This window comes from Athene cunicularia (genome assembly GCF_003259725.1).
Source record: "Athene cunicularia isolate RWA chromosome 6 unlocalized genomic scaffold, athCun1 chr6_part1, whole genome shotgun sequence".
Classification (NCBI taxonomy): Eukaryota; Metazoa; Chordata; class Aves; order Strigiformes; family Strigidae; genus Athene; species Athene cunicularia.
The window spans coordinates 2811789-2833229 of NW_020799105.1; the positions used below are offsets into that span (position 1 = coordinate 2811789).

Genomic DNA, 21441 nt, shown 5'->3' on the forward strand with positions numbered 1-21441 from the left:
GACATTTCCCACCATCCCTGCCCATCAGCATGAAGTTGGGTGGTCATATGCCACCGACTTGCTGGAGCTTACCCTTACCATGGAGAGGTCACTGTTGAAGGCTATCTGATACAGTAAATTATACAGTACCTGTATGTCTGTGCAAAGATCAGAGACAGTATGTCTTTGGACATGTTTATATCAGGCAGTGGAGCATCACAGAGATCTCTGAACTACCTCAGCTACCAGTCTGAACTGGTAACTCAGGTAGAGTCACACAGCTTAAGGTACTCCTGAAGCCCAACACTTGCACCAGCAAACTGAATCATCTAGCTTTGCAGGTCACATGTCCAGGGTCAGTTCCAATGTCTTTGGTTGAAGGTACACCTATGCTCAAAGGTTTATTCACAAATTCTACTTGCTGCCTAGATAAACGTAAAAATACTGAGGGTTTTTTCTGAGAAAGAAATATAGGAGAATGGAGAGAATCCAAATAAAAATGGAAGTAGTTAAATTACTTATTAATGATTACTAATTACAACACAATGAAAGAGGCTTTTTTTGATCCTTTTACATAGTTTGCAGTCAACATAGAAGCCATGAATCCTTCTTTTTAATTTAAGCTTTCATTTTCCTTTGGGGTCTTCTGATCAGATTTAGAGTCTAAACAGTAGCATTGCTACATAAAGCTCAAATCTGAACCACTCAGTCTCCAACTCCAGTTCAAGGACTTAAGGAGACTGCATCAAACTTCCCAGCTAAATTAACTTCCTAACTCTTCCCTACAACTCATACAGATAAACTTAACACCTAACAGCATTATGTCCACTTCCCTCACCCAGCAAAGTGAGATTCCTTTTTTGTGGGAAGAATTTTGACACTGCACGATGTGAGGGAGAAGAGATCAACCATTATATGGATGTGAATCAATTTTATTCTTGCATCTTCACATGGAATTGCTAATGGCTGGCTCCATGTGTTGACATGTTTGTTCAATAATTCATGTGCCCTGCTCCAGTTAAACACATTTTCAGAGCAAGTTAACCAGGAACAAACCACTCCTGTTCCAGCATAAGACTGTCCACAAATGGACACAATAAAAATCTGAGTTAAAGCTGTTGTGCTCAAAATAATGTGCTATCTCAGTTCAGATTCATTTTCCTGTGTAGACAAGTCTTTATCAAAGGAGAATGACTGAAACAGTGGATTTTTACAGTTCCTCAAACTGCTTTTCTTCAAATATCTGTATTCACAGTTGTTATATGTATTCAGGTTATCTCACACTATCTACAGGTGAGAAAACATAACTCAGCTATAAGAAGGAAAAGTCTAGATCTGTGGTACAAGAGTTTTCATCTTTCACTTGCCCACAGTCACAAGTCACATTGGGTTAGCCCACCACTACCCCAGTGGCTAATACTGATTTGGGAAATGTAGTACCTTGCTAACCAAATCTATTGGTATTAGTGAGCTGCACCCCAAGGTACAGGTCATTACCTAAATTCTTCATAGATTTGCCATTTCTATAGTAGAAGTAGTAGCAGGGAGAAAATACACCATTTTTTATGATGCTATTTTTTATAACAATAACAAGCTGTAAATAGCCAAAGGACGGCTTTGTTTATGAGTTCACACTTAAAACCAGAAAAAAGTCTTCCTGAATACTATACATTATTTTCCTGGAATATTGTATGTAAGTACCAATATTCCACAGAATACTAAAGATTAAGTATATACTAGTGGAATCTCTGCTGATAGGAGCCAGTGAAGCTTTTCCTTCAGCATAGTGGCAAAGGATTTACAATACTAGGGATGCTAGCGACTTGAGAACCAGTTGCACCAATTGCTTTTCACCATAAAATGTTCTGTAAATCAATGTGTTAATGTTTGTTTAGAGAAATGTGTGACACTCTCAACTTATACTTTCAGTACTTGTGCAGAAAATAATCACAGTTCAGGTGGCATATGGGTATTTTGTATTTCAGAACCAGCAAAGAAATCTGGTGACATGGTCATTGCTATGGTAACTATACTTGTGTAGTGAACATTGAAGTAAATAGGTACATAAAACATGTATAAGTTGTCACTATGTAAGTTACTGCTGCCCTGGAGCTGCAATAATTTGCTTCCTTTAAAACTGTTAAATCTAGCCAGAAAAACTTGGTATCTCACAATGTCCTATTATTTCAATGAGATGACAAGGCTCCTCTTACATAATATAGTGCAAACACGCGAGCAGATTGATTTTTCAAAAAAGGAACTTTTTGGAGAAGTAATTTATTGGCCTGTTAGTAGCAAATTATGAACATGCTTCTGGCCTACATGAAGAAAACTATTCCCAGGCCTTGATGTACTGAGGTAAGGTTGAGCTATTGTGGAAAGTTTGAAAGGCTAAGGAAATTTCTCTCTCTCTGGGAAATACAGAGCCATTTTCAGGTAGAGAGCTTCAGCTGATCCTCGCAAGTCTTCCCCTTATTCTTTGTCTCCTTTCCTCAAATAATCCAAAAACGGCTGAGATGTGAAATTAGAAAAGAACAGGCTGAACCCTGCCTCCTTTAGCAAACAGCAGTAATGTGCAGAAAGAGGTTTTGGTCTCCTTGCATGCTCTGCTCTTCATCATAAAATGTTTGGCTTAAGGAGGTCCTTCTTTTGTCCCAGATGAGCAATATAACACAACTGTTAGGTCTTTCATACACAAACTTGTTTTGGAACAGTTAAGTGCAAGCTTAACACATAGCTTAATACAAGCTTCTCACACACAGTGATGATGAACTGATACTCAGAGAAGGAAAGCACAGTTGTCTTCCAATTTAGACAGAGACTGTAATCCTGCTGAGCAGGTAACTGAAGGGACCAGTCTACCCATGGCACAAAAGGAAGGCAGGCACTGATTGATAGGTCAAGTGGATCCCTTGGGATCGTTTACTTGGGTTAGATTACATGTATGGCTTGGAAGTGTTATGTTTCTGAAAGAAAGGGGATAGTGTTTTGTGACAGCTGCATTATACCATCATATCAAATGGATTAGAACGGCCATGGAGACTGGAAGGCCTACACAGTTATCAGTTATCACAGTCAGTTATGCGGGAGGTACAGTTGAGTAAGTCTTTCATAGAACATACACCAGTGTATGTCCAGTGACTTGATAAACGTCAGCACCTTTTTAAACTAGAGAATCCAGCTGCTGCCAGAGAAAAAAAAAAGGTGATAATTATATTTTATGTACGAGGAGAAAGTATCCACCTTAATGTATCATTGATGTTCTGGTCATGTCTCTAATGCCAATATTAAGTTCTGTTTTTCACTTAAAGCAGAGATTTGACCTCTGTTTATTATAAGGAAATATTGTATCAAGACCTTGCATGCTTTGAAAGTACTTTCTAAGAGCATATAAGAACTTTATTTATCAATCCACTGGTTGGCAACTAGGTCCTTTACCACAGATACCAGCATTAGCTATATCCCAAAGGACTTAATAAACATGTCATAAGTAATTATAATTTAAAAATTGACATTCAGGCTGTATTTAAAGATGGACATTTAAACAAACTGTTGATGATTGTTTTATCTAATTATTTCTAGAGGGACTACAGCAGTGCAGGTAGCTCTAATATGGGATTACTAAAATGTGAGTTGCCTGTCAGTCATTGTCTAATGATTTAATAGACTGTAACAATTTAGCAATGGGGGAGAAGCTCAAGGACTGTGTTTTGGTTTCTTACTTTTAGATTGACTGTCTCATATTACATCCCTGTTTAAAAATCATGTGGCCACACCTCCTTGGGCCTTTTCTTTAAAGTATCTCCCATGTCTCTGCTGCCTTAGCTTCACTGCACAGAGGGAACCTAAGACAGAAGCTACAAGTCTGAAAAGGGGGAGAACTGGGAGCAAGATCTCCATCTTCCTCTGGCAGTACATTCCTAGATCAGCTCAGGCTGTAACGCGCACCGTCACATTACTATAACTCCGCAAATCACCACCTTAAGGGTCTGATTCATCAGTAATACTCTCATTTCATTATGCCGCTCTGCTGATAGAGAAGGTATACAAGTATAGGTTAACAGGTTGGTGCACTGTGGCTGTTTCTCTTATGCTCTGATATACTTGTAAATCCATTCTTAAGAGTCAACATCAATACAAAATGACATAAGGTTAGTACCACTTTAAAGAGACGGAATTTTTGCATGGCTGTGTAACCTTTGTGTTTCTTGTTTGGACACTTTAAAACCAACAATAATGATCATCATCATCATCACCACCATCATCCAGGACTAAAACTTACATCAGGTCGATATAGAGTTAAAACCAGTAACTTCAGTATTGAAGACTCCAAGCATGCTGTAAGAACTCTGAAATCCGTAAGAACGAATATAAACTCAGAAAACTCAGGATTAAGTTTATATTGAAAAAAACTCAATCACGTTAAGATAAAAGACAAGCAAGCTACTCGTACATTAACTCCTACCTGTCACGACACTGTGAACAAATACATACATGAAAAAAATCCAATGTCCTAAAAACATGATTCCCAGCTAATCCAGTACCACAAACACAAAAATATTTAAATCATAACAATGGTTATTACATAGTTTTCTACAAGGTACCCCATCATTACTATTCTCAATAGTAGGACTGAGAATACACCTCCCTGTGACACAGCTCTTTCATGGCTCTTTTGTGCTGACAGAGAACCAAGTTAACGAAGAGCAACCTACTTCTTGCAAGTCTTGCGACACACAATCTCTGCTGCCATGTTAAAAGATTAATGTAACAATACAGGGAAGCCCAACCTCCTTTTCCCTTTGCTCTCCTGCATAATACTCAGGCATAATACAGTCAATAATGAGTATGCATTCTTAGCCCACAATCTTTTACTCTGTTCTGCTAAAATTCAACAGTTGTTTTAAAACATGAGGACTACTATTAAAAGTTGCTGTAAGTATTCATGCAGAAAGCTGAAAAGATTGACAGTGAATTTTGTACTCATATAGCAAAGACTAATTTGTATTTTACGCTGTTTCAGCAGTCTTTGACTGTTTTCTTCAAAATCACTGGCTCAGTGGCACCATATGGAGCATGTTGAACTTAAGATACCAAGAATGTGTCCAAGATATATCTCACTCCAGTGTGTTAAAACATTCCACCCTGCAGCTGTCATTATAGGAATATAATTCATACCCTAAAGTTTAAAGAAAAACAGTGTAGCTTACTATGCTTACAAAAATACAAGATTTTTTTCATTCCAAGTAACGGTCAGTAAATTAAGAACAGTTAATCTTAAATACAGCTTTCTTAAATATTTAAAATTTTAACTATCACATACTGCTTTAATTCTGCATGATATTTAAGACTGAAAACAAAGAAAACCCCCAATGCAAAAAGAATTTAAAAAAATCTATAGTGAATGGACTTGTATATCTAAACTTGGTATAACCCATCATTACTTCTTTTCCATTGATTGCATTTCTTTTAAAGATTGATATATGAGATTACAGGGTAAAAACCTTAGCTACATTTTTTTTGTAATGGCATGAGCAAGTGTATGATCCTTGTTACAACATTTCACCTCTACCTAGTCATTACTTCTTCAGTCTTTTGTTTGTTATCTCTCTTCAAAATGTTAAATTTCTCAGGACAGGACATGCCTCTTTGTTTTGTACAGTGTATAGTACTCCAAACACCTTCTATAAAGTTAACTGCTGTAATAATAAGGGTAGGAGATAGGTAAGAAGAAAGAACACATGACAGTTTCTTAGAAAAGCTGTCCTGGGATGGACATATTATGCAGATGGTCAATTTGCAAGCTAGTAATGCAAGTTGCCTTAGAAAAGGATCCACAAAACCATTTTAACATGCCAACGCATCATATATTCTTTATATGACACGTTTCAGAGGGAAATTATTTTAGAGAATTAAAAAATTTTATTGATACAATTTTTCCATATGCCCATATGTCTGTAAAGTCAGGAAGTTGTATGAGGCTTGGGGGAAAATGTTTAAGAAACCTTCTAAGGTTATCCCATAACAGCTTATTGATAAATGGTAAACTCATATGTAAGGCTTAATATCCTGGAGGCCTTCAAGAGCAGCCAGTAAGTTCTGTGTGTCTTGCTGGCAAGTTGGGGACCTCCCCTCTACAATATTGTCAGTCTTCCATTTACAGCCATCCAAGGACCAGAGATACTGATGCAGGCCTAAACATTGCATTCCTTATGTCTCTAGCCAGTATAATGTTAGGGAGGCATTTCATATTTGCAGGGAGATTACTGGGAACAGGAACACAGAAAGGGTTTTCAAGGGGTGGTCTATTATGGAAAAATGGCTAGTTGGGGTAGTTCAGAGCATAGAAGCTGGTTCTATTGAGAGAGAACAGTAACTGTGCTCAGTAATAAGTACTACTGAAGACCTTGTTATACTTCCCACATAACTGAGACAGGCAACATAAGATCCATAGAAGTGTTTGTAAAATGTGGAATTAAAATAGGAAAACATTGCACAGTCACCAAATTTGCACCCCAGGCTGTTGCTGGGTATAATGTGTTTGATTCCAGAAAAATGGTATGCAAGAAATATACAAGCTAAAAAAAAAGTAGTTAAGGAAATTTTATGAAAAGGTAAGCATCATAACTTGTTATAATCTTGATTTAAATTAGTAACATGGTTTGGACAGATTAGTATAGACAAGATTAGTTACATTTCAAACAGTTTGCAGGATGAGTTGGATATATTTCAAGATCTACTTTTGGGAATTTTATCTACATGAAGTATAATTTTTCTTACTCACTATCCTGAACAAGGATTTATTGCAAGAGGTCTTCTTAACAGATTAATAAAACAGTAGCAGTGAAAACAGTTGTTCAATTCTAATTAAAAAACAAAAATCATTAGAAAACTTTCCACATGTTCTATAAATTGTAAAATGAGATAGTTCTAATTATCTGGCTAATCTTTTCTTGAAAGAAATATCTTTTTTCAAGGACCACAGGACTGACCATAATGGATCAGATCAGCAATCTATCTAGTCCAGGACCCTGGCTTTGGAAAACTGTAACAGAAAACTGAAGGAAACTGAAAGTTTACAGAACACTCCCATTTTCTTTAAATTCTCATCAAAGAGTTGGCTTTTACCCTGAAAAATAAGTTAAAGTATCTTAACTGTGAATAGCCATGTTGTCTAATCATCCAATTCTCCCCATTCACATAACACTCAAAATTGTTGCTATATCATTGAATGTATAGAATCACAGAATCATTCAGGTTGGAAAAGACCTTTGGGATCATCAAGTCCAACCATCAGACCTACTCTACAAGTTCTCCCCTACATGATATCCCCCAGCATCTCATCCGAACGACCCTTAAACACATCCAGGGATGGTGACTCCACCCCCTCCCTGGGCAGCCTATTCCACTCTCTGACCACTCTTTCTGTGAAAAATTTTTTCCTAATGTCCAGTCTAAACCTCTCCTGTTGCAGTTTAAAGCCATTTCCTCCTGTTCTATCGCTAACTACCTGTGAGAAGAGACAGCGCCAACCTCTCTACAATGTCCTTTCAGGTAGTTGTAGAGAGTGATGAGGTCTCCCCTTAGCCTTCTCCTCCTCAGACTAAACAGTCTCAGCTCCTTCAATCGCTCCTCATAGAATTTATTCTCCAGGTCCTTCACCAGCTTCATTGCGCTCCTCTGCACTCGCTCCAGCACCTCGAGATCTCTCTCATACTGAGGTGCCCAAAACTGGACACAATACTCAAGGTGTGGCCTCACCAGTGCAGAGTGTAGATTTTGACTAGGAAGAATTAGGGGGCTTGCCTTGTGTTTTATTACTATTCTAAAAATTGGTACCTTGAACAGCCACAAGAAGGAATGCTGCATGATTTATTCCTGAATTAAGCATCTCCCTGATGTGATAACATTCCTCTTTAACATATTACATATTCTTCTCTTACTCTAGATCTATCCAAATGCCCTCCAGAGTTACCAACTTCTGTTACTTTATGTTGCAGTACTCTATACAGTGTACTTTTAAGTTCCAAATAACAAGAGAAATGCTTATTTAAGAATAGCAGAGGTGAAGATTGGTTGAAAAGAGATAACTGACATTTAACTTCCTAAAAAATAATTTCAGTAGAAGAGGTGCAAAATTAATAGGTATGCTTTGAATAAAGTCTGTTACAAGGAAGACACACACCCCACCCTCACCCCCCCCAAATACTTAATATCTTTACCATAAATGATAAAATAACTTTGGGATGTCTTAAACTGTCACTTCCATGCCAACTTAAAAACTATCCCGAGAACACAGCTGAAGATGATGTGGACACACAAACACTTAGATATCAATTTTAGGTTACTCTACCTGAAATATACACATGCACCATTCATCCTGGGTCACAAAATTCTTGACTGAAATATGAAAGGAACTCATCTGCAAGCAGAGTTAATATAGACTCCTGAAACTTAAGTTTCCATGGTGTACTCTAAATGATGGGTCCACCTCCCACCAGGGCTACCCTTTAGAATACTCATATGTGTGTCTACCCACTTCTCAGATAATGCATGTTCAGAGATGGGGTACAATTGGTCAGCATACGGCTACATACTTCATCAGTTCTTTTCACCAGTTCAGATTCCAGAAGAAATGAATCTGGTTCCAGATGATGAGTGCTCTTTTTTGAGCAGTTAGATTCAGTAGTCTGACTCGTTACTGTAATTCACATATACCAAGGTGTAGGCCCATCTAAAAATGGCATTTACTTTGATGTTCAAATCAAATGCATAGTGTTTGGCAAATATATGTGCAGAATTTAGATTGACTGATCCATTTATCAGAAACTGGTATATGTCCAAGACCACTTACAGATGTATCTACTGGTCTAGTTAAATGCTGGGGTTTCAACCCCAAGCCTCAAAGGAAGGTAGACATATGGGTGATTCCCACAGCCCTTCACAAAGGGGGGGTGAGTTTACCTTTAGGCTTCCCTCCCAGGTGCGGCCGGCCTTGCAGGGAGAGCCATTAGGTAAAGGAGCCCCAGGTGTCCCGCATTAAGTAAATAAAGGTCAGGTGTCCCACTTGGGGATAAAAGCTGGGACCCCTTGCAGGAAGGGGCAGTGTCTGTCTGTGAGGTGGGTGCACTGTGCAGAGTTCCCTGTTGGGGAAGGACCTCCTGCCTCCCTGGGGCTGGGCTCCAGTCAGGTCTGGCTTTTGTAAACATGGGCTGTGTAGAGATTTAGTATGTGGTTTCCTTGGTCTTATGTGTTTGGTTTGTTGTCTCCTGTCCCTTCTATGGGAGACTGCATGTCACTGTTTATTCCACCCATTGTTGGTCATGTGGTGTCGTTGTTGGGGTCAGTGGGATTGATGTCAATTATGTGTAATCTGACTGACTTGTTTGTACCCCCAGCGCTCACCCATGTACTGACCCTTTTGTATCAAATATGATTTGGTTATTGGTGCATCTTTCTGCTGGTTATGTCCTTTATGCTAGGCCTAATAATTGGCAAAACACTAGTAGAAATTCCAATGAGAAGAAATTCCCAAAAGACACATTAATCATAGCTGCTCTAATGTTGCGTGTTTTAAGAACATCTGACTGCCCACCCACAAAGGTCATACATGTTTTAAAAAATTATGAAAAAACCTCAGATGAACTGATAGTGAAAGATACCTGCAGTTCCATGAAATAACAGGTATTTTTCCAGTTGCAACAAGGTCCTCCTTTCAGAGTAATCAGAACAGCCCCAAAACTACAGTTTATGGCTGCAAATTCATTTCTTATGAAATCTTCAGTTCTTTTAAAAAAGAAAGAATGTGGCACAACCTGGAGAGGTCAGGGGTCTGACTACATAAGATAAAAATGTGCTGATCTCTCAGCAGAATTCTAGAGCAGACACACATTTTGTTAAAAGAGATCCTGAAGAGGATCTGATTCCCTAAGCTACTTTACCTGCCAGGAATCAAAGATACAGCTAATATCTTGGCCTCTCAATTACAAAACCCAGTATCCTTCAGAAGGACAGCTACAGGGAACGAGAAATTAGCATGCTGTTGACTGGCACCTGCAGATTGTCTTAGACTCAAAGGACAATAATATCAAGATGAAGAAGCCAAATTTCTTAATGAAAATTAGCAGCCCCTGAATCAAGATCCATCCATCTTCAGCATCAGAAAATTTTAAAACAAAACTCCTAACTCCAGAAATATTTGCAACATTCTCAAAAAGCCTATTCAACAAGCAGAGCTGTCTGTACCTTGATAACAGCAGGACAGCCTGAAAAGTATCACTAAGGACAGATTACTTGGGGATACTAAGGGTCTTCCACTGGAACGTGTACCACTTTCCCATCGCTTTCGAGTTTCTCAAATGCTAAAGTTTTTTTTGCTTATTGACAAGGACAGTCCATGGCCTTATGGAGCAAGAGAACCAGCTGGGTCCAAGAAGCAGATGCTGATGGCCACTTCCTTTGTAAGGGTGCTGAGGAAGTCCTTTTCCTTGGCAGCAGCTGGGAAGAAGAAACTCTCTGCTTGTGAAACTGCTGCCTCCAATAACTTGAGGATGATGAATACAATGGTTTGTTACATTTCAGATTCAGAGTAGAGGGTCCCCCTCTACATAACCAAGAAACAGACAGATTTATATGTTTCAAAATTTCTACTATCTCAGCCATTAGACTGCTACAATTCTTTCCTTTGGGGGAAAGCTTCTTCACCTGGTAACTACTTCAGCATGGAAAGCAAACTGACTCATGCATGTTTCCCTAATGTGACTGCCTATGTTGCTGGTTTCTACATGGAATCTAACATGTCAAATGAGGGTCTGAGGACTTAACAGGCAACATTCTGACATTGTCATTTATCACTTATGTGTTGGCAGTACTTCTACTAAAGTAAAGGCTTAGTGGAGAATTAAAAAAGTGTCATGACTAAGAGTTCTGTTAACTTGGAACAAAAATCTGTAGCAAAGCAAATTCTCCACATTGCTTCCCTGGAGATTAATATTTAAACAAATGATATTGTAAATCAGAATATGACCACTAAACTTTAGGGAAACACTTTCACGTGGCTGTAAAATGATCACCCAAAGGCTGTTGTAAATGGGGTGGTTTATGTTTATAAATAAGGCAAGGTTTTAGAGATCAATTAATACCTCTGGGAAAACCATGGATGCTTTTATGTATATTTCAGGTATTTTAGGTATGCTGAAACCATATTTTTTTCTACTCGTTTTCCAAGCTCCATTCCTAACTTTTTGACAGCTCTTTGAAATATTATTTAGAAATTAATAAAATATTTTTTCAACCCCTACCTATCTTTATGACCCATTGAATACGCTTCATAATATAGTGCATGTTTAACTTTCCTTTTAATGCCATTTGTATAAGGGACAAATTATGTTCTAATTGTATAATTAGTAAATTTAATTAAGGAAAATGCCCAGTATTATAAATTCTAATGTCTTAACTCTAAAATCTAATTCAAAATTAAAATATTTTAATCAATAACAGTTTAGCAGAAGTAAATTCTAAATACCTTCAACGTGTATGTCAATGCATGATGGAAAAATCTTTTTGTGTTGTTTAGTTATACATGGCATCTTTTCAGTAGTCTTAAGGAAACATCAGTGAGTTATATTTATTCTTATTAAATCTACAAACAGTAGGAATCCCAGTGACAGAAGATTATATAACTAGTTGGAGAGAAGAGAGGGTTCAAATGCCTAGTCTTGCTCTTCTTTGTTGAAGGAGGTAAAAAAAATGGAACTACTTCAGATTTGTAATCAGATGTGAAACCCTCTTTAAGGAATAAAAATATTATTTGAGCTATAAAAACAGCGTGAAGGAAGGTCCTCACAGATAAAGATAACATGAGAAAGAAAACAAGGTTAAAACTGTAGTTTTGAAAAAATAGTGCTATGTAATAGTATAGAAAAAGAGGTTAATGTAATAAAGATATTGCCAATTCTATTCCAAACCCCCCCAACCATGTTTTCAAGACTATTTCCTTATAAAACAGTTTTATAAACAAAAATAAAAAGCTGTTCTAATGTAGTTTCAACTTACTTTTGTACAACTACATGTTTGCATTTTGTATGCATTTTTCTTAAGCAGCTTCACTCCTGAAACAATTACTAAAACATTTGCACTCATACAGACTGAAAAAAAAAATCTATTTTACTCTCTACATTTATTACATTATATTGCATATTTTCTTGAAAAATTTAGTTTAGAGCAGCCTCCAGACCTCTTTATAATACATGAACACAGGGTTTTGAACACCATCATGGACTTAATACCGGCTCGTTGACTACCTTCCCTTTTCTTCTCTTTCAAGTACCCTTTGTTCAGACTCAAATTTATAAACACAGGAAGCATCAATACATACTCTTTAGTCAAATACAAGCTCTTTTATATAAAAACCTCTGTCCAAGAACTTTGCAGCTAATACCTGAACTTATGTATGCATAATAACATTCAACTAAGTACATGCTGATAAAACTATAGAGTGGCTGCATATATAACATAAGTCAGGATTAAAAAGGATATTTCTGTAAATACTATACAACAGAAATAAAATCTTTGTCAGACAATGTCCCAAGCTGTGTTTCTTTGCTATATTGCTTGGGAAACCTTAACAATATAGACTAGTTAGATCAGATGAAACAAGGAGGTTATCAGGCTTTCAAAGTCCTCCATAGCATCATTTATTACCCTCTCATCTAATCAGATCTAGTGATCTTGTTGCCTGGGAAAGCTGGACCAGCTCAGTGATTCAACAGTAACTTAGCCCACAGAACTCACTCTTTCTATGGACATAAAATTGCTAAATCTGACTAAAGGGGGAAGATGAGACTATGTGATAAGGTCAGGTGAGAGACTTCTACGTCAGCTCACATTTAGATGTTATCCATGGGGATAACACTGCACTGCAGCCTTACAAGTCACTATAAGGACTGTAATAGGGGGAGAATCCCCAGTATATATTCACGTAAAAGGCCTTAGCATGATCTAACAATGCTCTGAATCAGAAACTGGCTACATCTGCCCCAAAAGGGCTTGAAATGTGGTGTCATTGAATAGACCTTAGCTTGGACAACAGAACCCTTATTGAAAACTATGTATTTTACCTGCATTGTTATCTGCAAATATCTCCAGGAAATTTAATTGTTCTGGACTTACACTGATTTTAAAATGTTTTTGTGAACATCTCTGCCTTCATTCTTCTAGTTCTTATCAACTGTATAGGTAAATTTTATACATACTCTTTATTTTTGCAGCTTACATTACATTTTGTATTATGTAATTTTTTTGCCCTAGTACTCTGATTGTTGAAAATGCATATGCAGTTCACCTTTAAAAGGCTTTCAGAGACATATATTAAATTACACTGAAAACTGAATGACAAATTCTGCAGATCTCTTCCTCCAGACAGGTGATTTTTGTCCTAAATGTATTGAGTGGCTGACAACATTTCAGGACACTAACCGAAGAAAAAAGTTAGAATGTGATTTCACTTGTTCCCGGCTCTGCTCTTGCTGTATGACCTTGGGCAAAAAAACTCTGAACTGTCCACCTGTAGAAGAGAGACAAGACTACACACCCACCTTATTGGTTTATTTGGAACTTCAATGTTTATGAAGTGTTACGGGACCCTCTGGGAAGTGCTACAAAGTGAAAAGGGTTATCAATCATCATCAGCAAAACACAAGCTGTTGAATCTACCTTCCCTTCTCACAGGACATGTTCTGTCTTGCGCTGCACTCTCTCCACTATTCACTATCTTAAAAATATCTCAACACGGCACAGCATAAGGAAGGATAAATATCCCTAAGTGTTCTGAGAGACTACCAGAAAATATTTTTAGTTTTAAGAAGTGAAGCTTTTTGGAAAGTATAAGTTTATCTTCCAAATACCTGCCTGTTTTGCGTAACAGGAAAAGGGAAAGCCATTTTTCAGTTAGGATTCCTAAATTGCTTAAATAACTAGACATTAGCTGAAAGCAGCACTAAATACAAATTTAAATACTTGCCTCTCAATTTTCCTTTCATTCATAATGTACTAGGTAAACTATACTATAATAATTACTTGCTTATTACTCATGAATTTCAGTGCAGCAGCTGAGACAATGTAGATAAATAAGATGATTAATTGAAACAGAATGAATCACAACAAAATATGTTGTTGTGTAAGGTATGATTAACTCCACAGTGATTCATATCATTTCAGATAACAGGGCTTTTATCCAAGACGGCTGCAAGGTTGGGAAATGATTTAAAAGCATTTTATCTTAGAGAGCCACTGCAGTTCACAAGGCGGGGGGGGGCGGGGCAGGGGAGGAGAGCAGAGCAGAGAAGAGAGAGGGAGACACAGATTCAGTGTCTGCAGCTGAAATAGCCTTGGGCTGTTTCAGCATCCTTCCCACAGCACATCTTTACAACATGCCATTGACATTATCAACCACCCCTGTGCTAGAGACCCTCTCATTTTTCAGTTGGTCACAATTTATTAGATATTCCCATACTGAAAAAGTAAATTCTATGAATTCAGCAGCAATATTACAATGTCATAGCGTTCCTATCACTGAAAACAAAGCACTTGCACCAGGAAATAAATGCCAAAATTCTAAAAGATATGAAAGAAAAAATAATATTTATTTTTCCTCCATTCAGAATTACAATTTTTAATTCCCAGGCTCCCTCCAAAGACTTTGTAGAGATCTTAAATGTAGGATTTACAAAAAGAAATTGCAACCTGTTTACTACAGTTTAGAAAAGCAAATACCATCAGCAGCTGACCTTAAAAACCTCTACCTGTTAAAATAGAAGATAAGATGTGTCCTCACAAAATTTTTTCCCATGTGTATTCAATAAACTGGGTCAGAATAGCTGACTACAGTTTTTAAGTTAACTGCGGACTCCCTGTGGGGGACTGTGCAAGCCTCAGTCTCTCACTCAGCCTATGAAATGAAGATAATTATCCTCACCTGTGGGGCAAGTTTCTGAGAACTTGTGAAAGCATAACGAAAAGGAAAATACTGGCATATAATTTGAAATGCAAACCACTGACATTCAACTTAATTTCATTTAAGATGATTAATGTTTCTGAAAACTTAATTCAAAATGAAGATGTAGAAGCTGAACGTAAAGATTGATCTTATAAGGAAGATGGCTTGCAAACAACCACTGACTGAAAATAATCCCTCAGTATGAACCAGTTCCAGTAAGCTAAAAAGAAAGAATCAAGGTTTCTTAAGGGTTCTTTACATAACATACGTGCAAGTTAGCAGTACAGTAAAGCGAGCTTTTTCCAGATACTGTATTACAAATATGATCTCCTATTTGCCTTCTACTAATAATTTCAAATATTCAAAAATAATTTTAAATGCTTACTTGAAAATACTTCAAACAGAAACATCAATCTGCTGGTATTTATGGCATGATCAGCCATCCTTTGCAGTGTTCCTTACTTCTTGGCCTCATCTGATACAGAAGAACAGACTGAAGTGTTTGTCTCCCTTTCATTATTTATTGAAAGTCAAACAGGGTTTCCCTTCCTCCATACACCAAATTACATCTGCCATCTGATTTTCTCCTGTTTCTTACCTCTTAATCATTTCCTCAGAATCAGACAATTCACCAGTGTGAAAGGATATTCAGGTAGTATGGAAAACTATCTGCTAGGTCTATGAAGAGTAGCAATTACACTGTTGTAAATTCAGATCAATCCAGTTATGCCATTATGAATGCACACTAGTTTAAAAAGAATCACCACCAGAATCATTTATATTACAGAAGTGATTAGGTCTCATTCAGAATTCTTGTGAGCTGTAGACAGTTTCCTAAGCCCACAGGTATCAGTCTGGTCCCAGGTGATAATCAGGCAGAGGAAATTTGCAGCCAGGACTAAAGGTTGTTCACAGTGTCATACCTTAATGTAATATATCAAAGTATGTGGAATGAAAGTTGCTTATAAACATGCATTATAGGTTACAGAAAGGGAATAGACCAATTTGTTTGGAAATGGTCACTTAAGTGTAAATCCTAGTGTGTTGAACACAGTTTTATGCCAGAAAACTTAGCAGCATTTTCACTGGCTCCCCGGGTTAAAACAAACACAAAACTACAGACTGATTGCAAGTTCAAAATCGGAAGTATGTTAACCACTGTTATCAGTTTTAGATTTACTGTTTTTCCTTACCATTAAAGAGATTTTTCCAGGTCATTAAAGACACTCGCCTTTATAAAGGCTAAAAAAGGTTCTTGAAGGTTGTGTTCAAACGACATACATTTGTAGGGATGTGAGGTATTTGATACCTCACTTGAAAATATTTTAAATTAAGGAGGCACAATATAGCATTTCAGTATAATTGTAAGATGAAATGAAGACAAGACCCATTTGATATCTATTGCACACAAACGCACCCATCTTTTTAAAGCTCAGGATTCATAACTCCAGAACCACCACTAAAGCTATTGTCATTGCTTTTTAAAACATAGAAGTCTGGCATGCAACTTACTTTCTTTTCAGCATATTTATTGTCACACCAGCATCAATTTCCTGTTGAGCTTGCAAAAGCATCTGTCTTTGCAGAACTTCAGTTTACAATCCTGTAATTAATTTGTTCATAGATTGGGTGTTTAGAAGTAACAACTCTTTACACTAGAGAGGAAGAGGATCTAATTTCCAAGAATAATTATTATCTTAGTTTTCTTTATTATATTTGTGCTTTAGAAAAAATCCGTCATTTCTCTTCTACATAACCTCCACAACTTTTATGGATTGCTGTACACTGTATACTGGAAGCTATATTGTTTGCTTACGGTTTTTGTCGTAAAGCAATAGATAAGGAGCTCAGCACGTCTGTAATTCTAAAGTTTCTAAATTCTAAAATTTCTTAGCAATGTCCTGCCTACACGTAGGAAGAGAACCCAGAAGATCTTTACCACATCAATATCTTAATATTCCTCTGAGTCATGAATGACTGTCATATGCAGGGATGAATCCTGTGAAAGCTTTGTAGTGTCCCCTGAGTTGTGAAGCCTCCATAGAAAATAAACTATCCAGCTGCACGTCTCAAAATACAGACCATTCCCCCCAGAAGTAGTTCCTTCCCTGAGAAGATGCCATTGTAACTCACATCTTTTGGAGAGACTGGAAATTGAGTTCAGATTCCTGTGCCCATTATTGATTTTGATGAGTGTATCAGAGGCATCAAGCTTTAGCCCTAACTGGGAAAGTGGAAAGAGGTCTGGGGAAGAAAAACATGCAAATTTAAGATCCTAGTATAATTGCTGTGTAGGAAACATTCCACAACTCTGTGTAGAGATGTAATTTTACAAGCTTTCACTCCTTTGACCATTCTGCTGCTGAAAGTTACTTTGAGTTGTAAAATACGTATTCTAAGGTGAGCTTTTACAGACGAATTAAGCAGCAACTTGTGACAAAGCAGTTATCATCAGGAGATAATTGACCTTATTTGAGAGTTAAGCATCCTGAGGCAAAGTAGAGTGTGCTTAATCCTGGCAGGTTAATTATCCAGTGATTATGGTAGCTTGGAAGGTATTATTGCTGAGAACCATTTACAAAATGACACTATTAAAAAAACCTTAATTTAATAAAAATTAAAAGCAACGACAATAATCAAGTTCTCCAGTCATGTATTGCTAGATAATGACTGCAGAATGGCCCTAATTGGTTAGCGGCAATGAACATATAATTATTCCTATTCTGAATGTTCTGCACTAAATTTATTATATGAAGTACAGTTAATAAGTATCAAAAATCCAAGAAAAGATGTTTGGCTAGTTATAAAGAGATTTAAACAAATGATCACACCATCAGTGGTCACTGAGCTAATGTTGAAACTGATACATGTACTGAGTTGTTATCACAGCATTTAGTGTCTCCACTGCATTTAAGGGTATGCTGGCATTTACATTCTAAACTAGAATATTTATTCCAAGAGGTTTATAACTTGCCCATTTTAATTACCATCTGGCTGAAACTTGAAATAACCAATCTCCATTCAGATGTAAATTTTTAAGTAGAAGATGTAATTTAAAATCACTTCGCCAATTGTTTTTAGTTTAGGAATGGCAGCAATTTTGAATTTTGCTGCTCTTGGATGTTTTTGTATTACTCAAAAAATAAGCACTTAACAATAAAATTGTATTGGTCTATAATGTGAAGATAAATATAGAGAAGAATAAAAATTGTGTCTAAGAGTATTGTTTGTATTAATAAAGTAACAACCACACCACTTAGTATACCTTGCTTACATGTTAACTTGCACTTTTAGTGTTTAACTAAACTAGCAAAAGTGATGGAAAATGTAGCAAAAAGAAATCACAGTAAATGGGCAAAAATTTGATGTTTGCTAGCTGAAGTGGTTCATTGCCCATCAAGGCGTACATAAACACAAAAAACCCTGTATGTACTTGTAGATGAAATTAATATAGGAGAGAGAAAAAAAGGGGAAGTTACTAGAAGGTAGAGCATGTCAGAATGACCTTCTCTTGAATTTTGCAACTACTCTTTACCATAAACCATATGCAGAGAGCAGAAATACTGACCGTTACAAGATACACCAGCTACTAAAAACTAGAATTACACCATGCCAAGAGCATAGTTTCAAGTCACACAGAAATAAAAGAGAATAAACCACTGCAAATAGCATTTCAACAACTCAAAAGCAGCAATGGCCATATTAAATAGCTGAAAGCAGAGACTATAAAATTATCAGGCTTTCAACTGATTAGTAGAAATAAATCATAAGAGGCTGGTAATCTGAAGTACATATGTATCATATTTTTAAGTTTTAAGGATGATCACTTAAGTTAAAATAGCATCTTTTACCCTGAAAGACAACAAAATGTTTTAGAAATTATACACAGAAAATGCAGGGATTCTTTCAACTTTAACACACACAACAGTCCTATACAGTATTTTATGACAGCAGGTGAATAATACTATAGCAAACTGAAATGGCAGGGGAAATTAAGGTAGTCTAAATATAATTTCTAAAATTGGAATGTTGCCAGTATAGTGGACTATTGCTTATAAAGTGTGCAAATATAAAAGAAGCAAGAACCTATGTTTTATCTTCTGAAAACCAGCCTTCTAATGAACCGCTGTGATCTGAATTCTCCTAACAGGTCAACGGGGCAATGTTTAAATAAAGGACCAGGAAGGTATAATCCCAGAAGTTTCTATGAAGCCCTTCCACCCAAACATCGACTGGACTTGGTATTACTTAATTTGTGAAATCTAACAAAATTTTTTTGTTGAGATTATACTGCTATTAAATCAAAATGTTCAATACCATCTTTGTGAAGGACTGTACTGTGAAAGACAGAATAAAGGTAACAGCAACAGCAGTAAAATGTCTGGAAAATATTTCTTCTGTATCATTAACTATACTTAAGAAGTTTTCCTTATACTACTGCATCTAAAAACATTGCAATTAAAAAAAAAAAAAAAAAAAAAAGTCCTGTATCTGTAACAATGCTAGCCCCTAATGTGGACACATGGACAATTGTGTAAAAAGTGACTTGTGCTGGTGCAACTCCCTATGTCACAATTGGGAATAACCACTGACAGGAGTAAGTCACTTTCCCATTATTTTCCTGTACTAATGTAGTTATCTTGAGAGACAAGCCCACGCTTCATTTAGGTGTGTTACACTTTCCAAGGCTTTTTTAAAGCTTTTTCTGCTGAGCAAACTAATACATATTTAAGAGCACTTTCTGAAGTGAAAAAAAAAATCAAAAAGTGATAGCACTACAATGACTGAAAATGGAATTAATTTTCTCTATTACCATGGACTTCCAGGCAGAATTTCATGCAATTTGTTTGCCAACTGTTGCATAGCAAAGATAAGACTTCCTTAGATGGACTGCCAGTCCATCTACCATGAAATCAATGAGAACCTTCTAAACCGATTAACTGTATGTTAGTTTCCTCCCCCCACTTCTCCCCAAAGAGTTGTCTTCATCACAGAAAATGCTATTAATAGGAGCAGTAGGGATATGAAAAGTTACAGAACTTCAGCATCTCTGCAGTAGCCCTTGACATGTTTTCTGCCAGCAGAAAGTTAATTTCTGGGTGAGTACATCATGTGCATGCACAGTTATTACAAAGCAGTCATTGTATTAGATATGTCCTCTTTTAACCTGGAGTAACTTGTTCATGTGTCTCTACACTAGAATGAGCAAGTTGTAAGCCCCTAACAGGCCAAGTGACATCTTTGGCATCTACTGAAATATCACAGTCCTGTGACCATGGATTTAATCTTCTAGTGACACTTCACATGGTCAGTCTCTCTCTAAATAACAGAGAACTAGGAAGCAGGATCTTGGGCACAAACAGCTAAGTGCAAGAGATAGAAATACTTCAATTACTTTCGTAAGACTCACCGTCTCATTTCCAAAAAGGACGTCGACATAAGGCATGACTTTCATCATAGGCTCTTTGTAGAACTGGCTAATAAATGGTGCAGAAAGATTCAAGCTGAAGATCTTGTTGTTTGCAGAAGCCTGAGCAGCCACTTTTAATACTGCTTCTGGTGACACTGTCAGGAAGAATCCCTGCAAGCATCCAAACAAATCAATGTATGTTATTAATTTCAAATTAGGAACCACATGCTGCTTCTAGAAGGTCTACCCAACCCACTCTTGTCATACACGCACACAGATAAAAAATTCTGGAAAGTACTGCCCTTTCCATTGAGGTATTACAGAGGTGATAAAGCATCTGTATATGCCTAGAATCACAGCCCTCCAAAACCAAACATAACTCCTTACTCTGCATTAGTACAATTAATACCTCTGCATTCCAAGTGCACGCCACTTTCCCATGGCAGCTAAGACTAATGTTCATATTTTAAAAGGTGATATAATTCTAAACACCTCTTTTTTAGTAATAGAGTCAATCAGACTGTGCTGCTTAATTCCAAAGTCCAGTACAATGGCTGTGTACACAGCTAGGGGATTAATGAAATCCCTTGCCTGAAAAATTATTACCTTGTTTATAATAAATATGTTGAGTATGCTGTCATTGTAGTAGTTGTTAATTGTTTTGCAGGAAAAACCTAGGGGCTTTCAGGTTTCTGCACATGTATTTTATTTCCACCGCTCCGAAAAGTATTGTTCTTTATTCTGAATATGAACAAGTAAGTATCAATTGTGAAACAAAATAAATAGAATTTATGCAGAAATGACTATTTGTCCACTAAATTGTGACTGTCAATTTCAATCCTGTATGAAGAACAGTTCAAGGCTGCCATTTTGAATTCAGCACTGCAGGTGGTTACGTCAACCGTGTGTGTTCCAGGAGTTATGTAAAGAACCCCTACAGTTTCATCTACTAATCTACTAATTAGACAAAGGCTTAGTCTTTACACTAATTGAACAGATTTTGTATGTTTGATTTTTGTAATCCTAAAACCGATTTTACTAACTGTTCTCAAAACTC

The 21441-nt window shown here is 36.8% G+C and overlaps 1 protein-coding gene across 2 annotated transcripts in view; it reads right to left on the reverse strand.

The window, feature by feature from the left end:
- ADK (adenosine kinase) overlaps positions 1 to 21441 on the reverse strand; it is a 285109-nt gene that overhangs the window by 62626 nt on the left and 201042 nt on the right. For both annotated transcript variants that reach the window (XM_026851592.1, XM_026851591.1), the window contains exon 7: positions 20385 to 20555. In XM_026851592.1, the coding sequence (XP_026707393.1) occupies positions 20385 to 20555 (171 nt within the window). The remainder of the gene's footprint in view (positions 1 to 20384; positions 20556 to 21441) is intronic.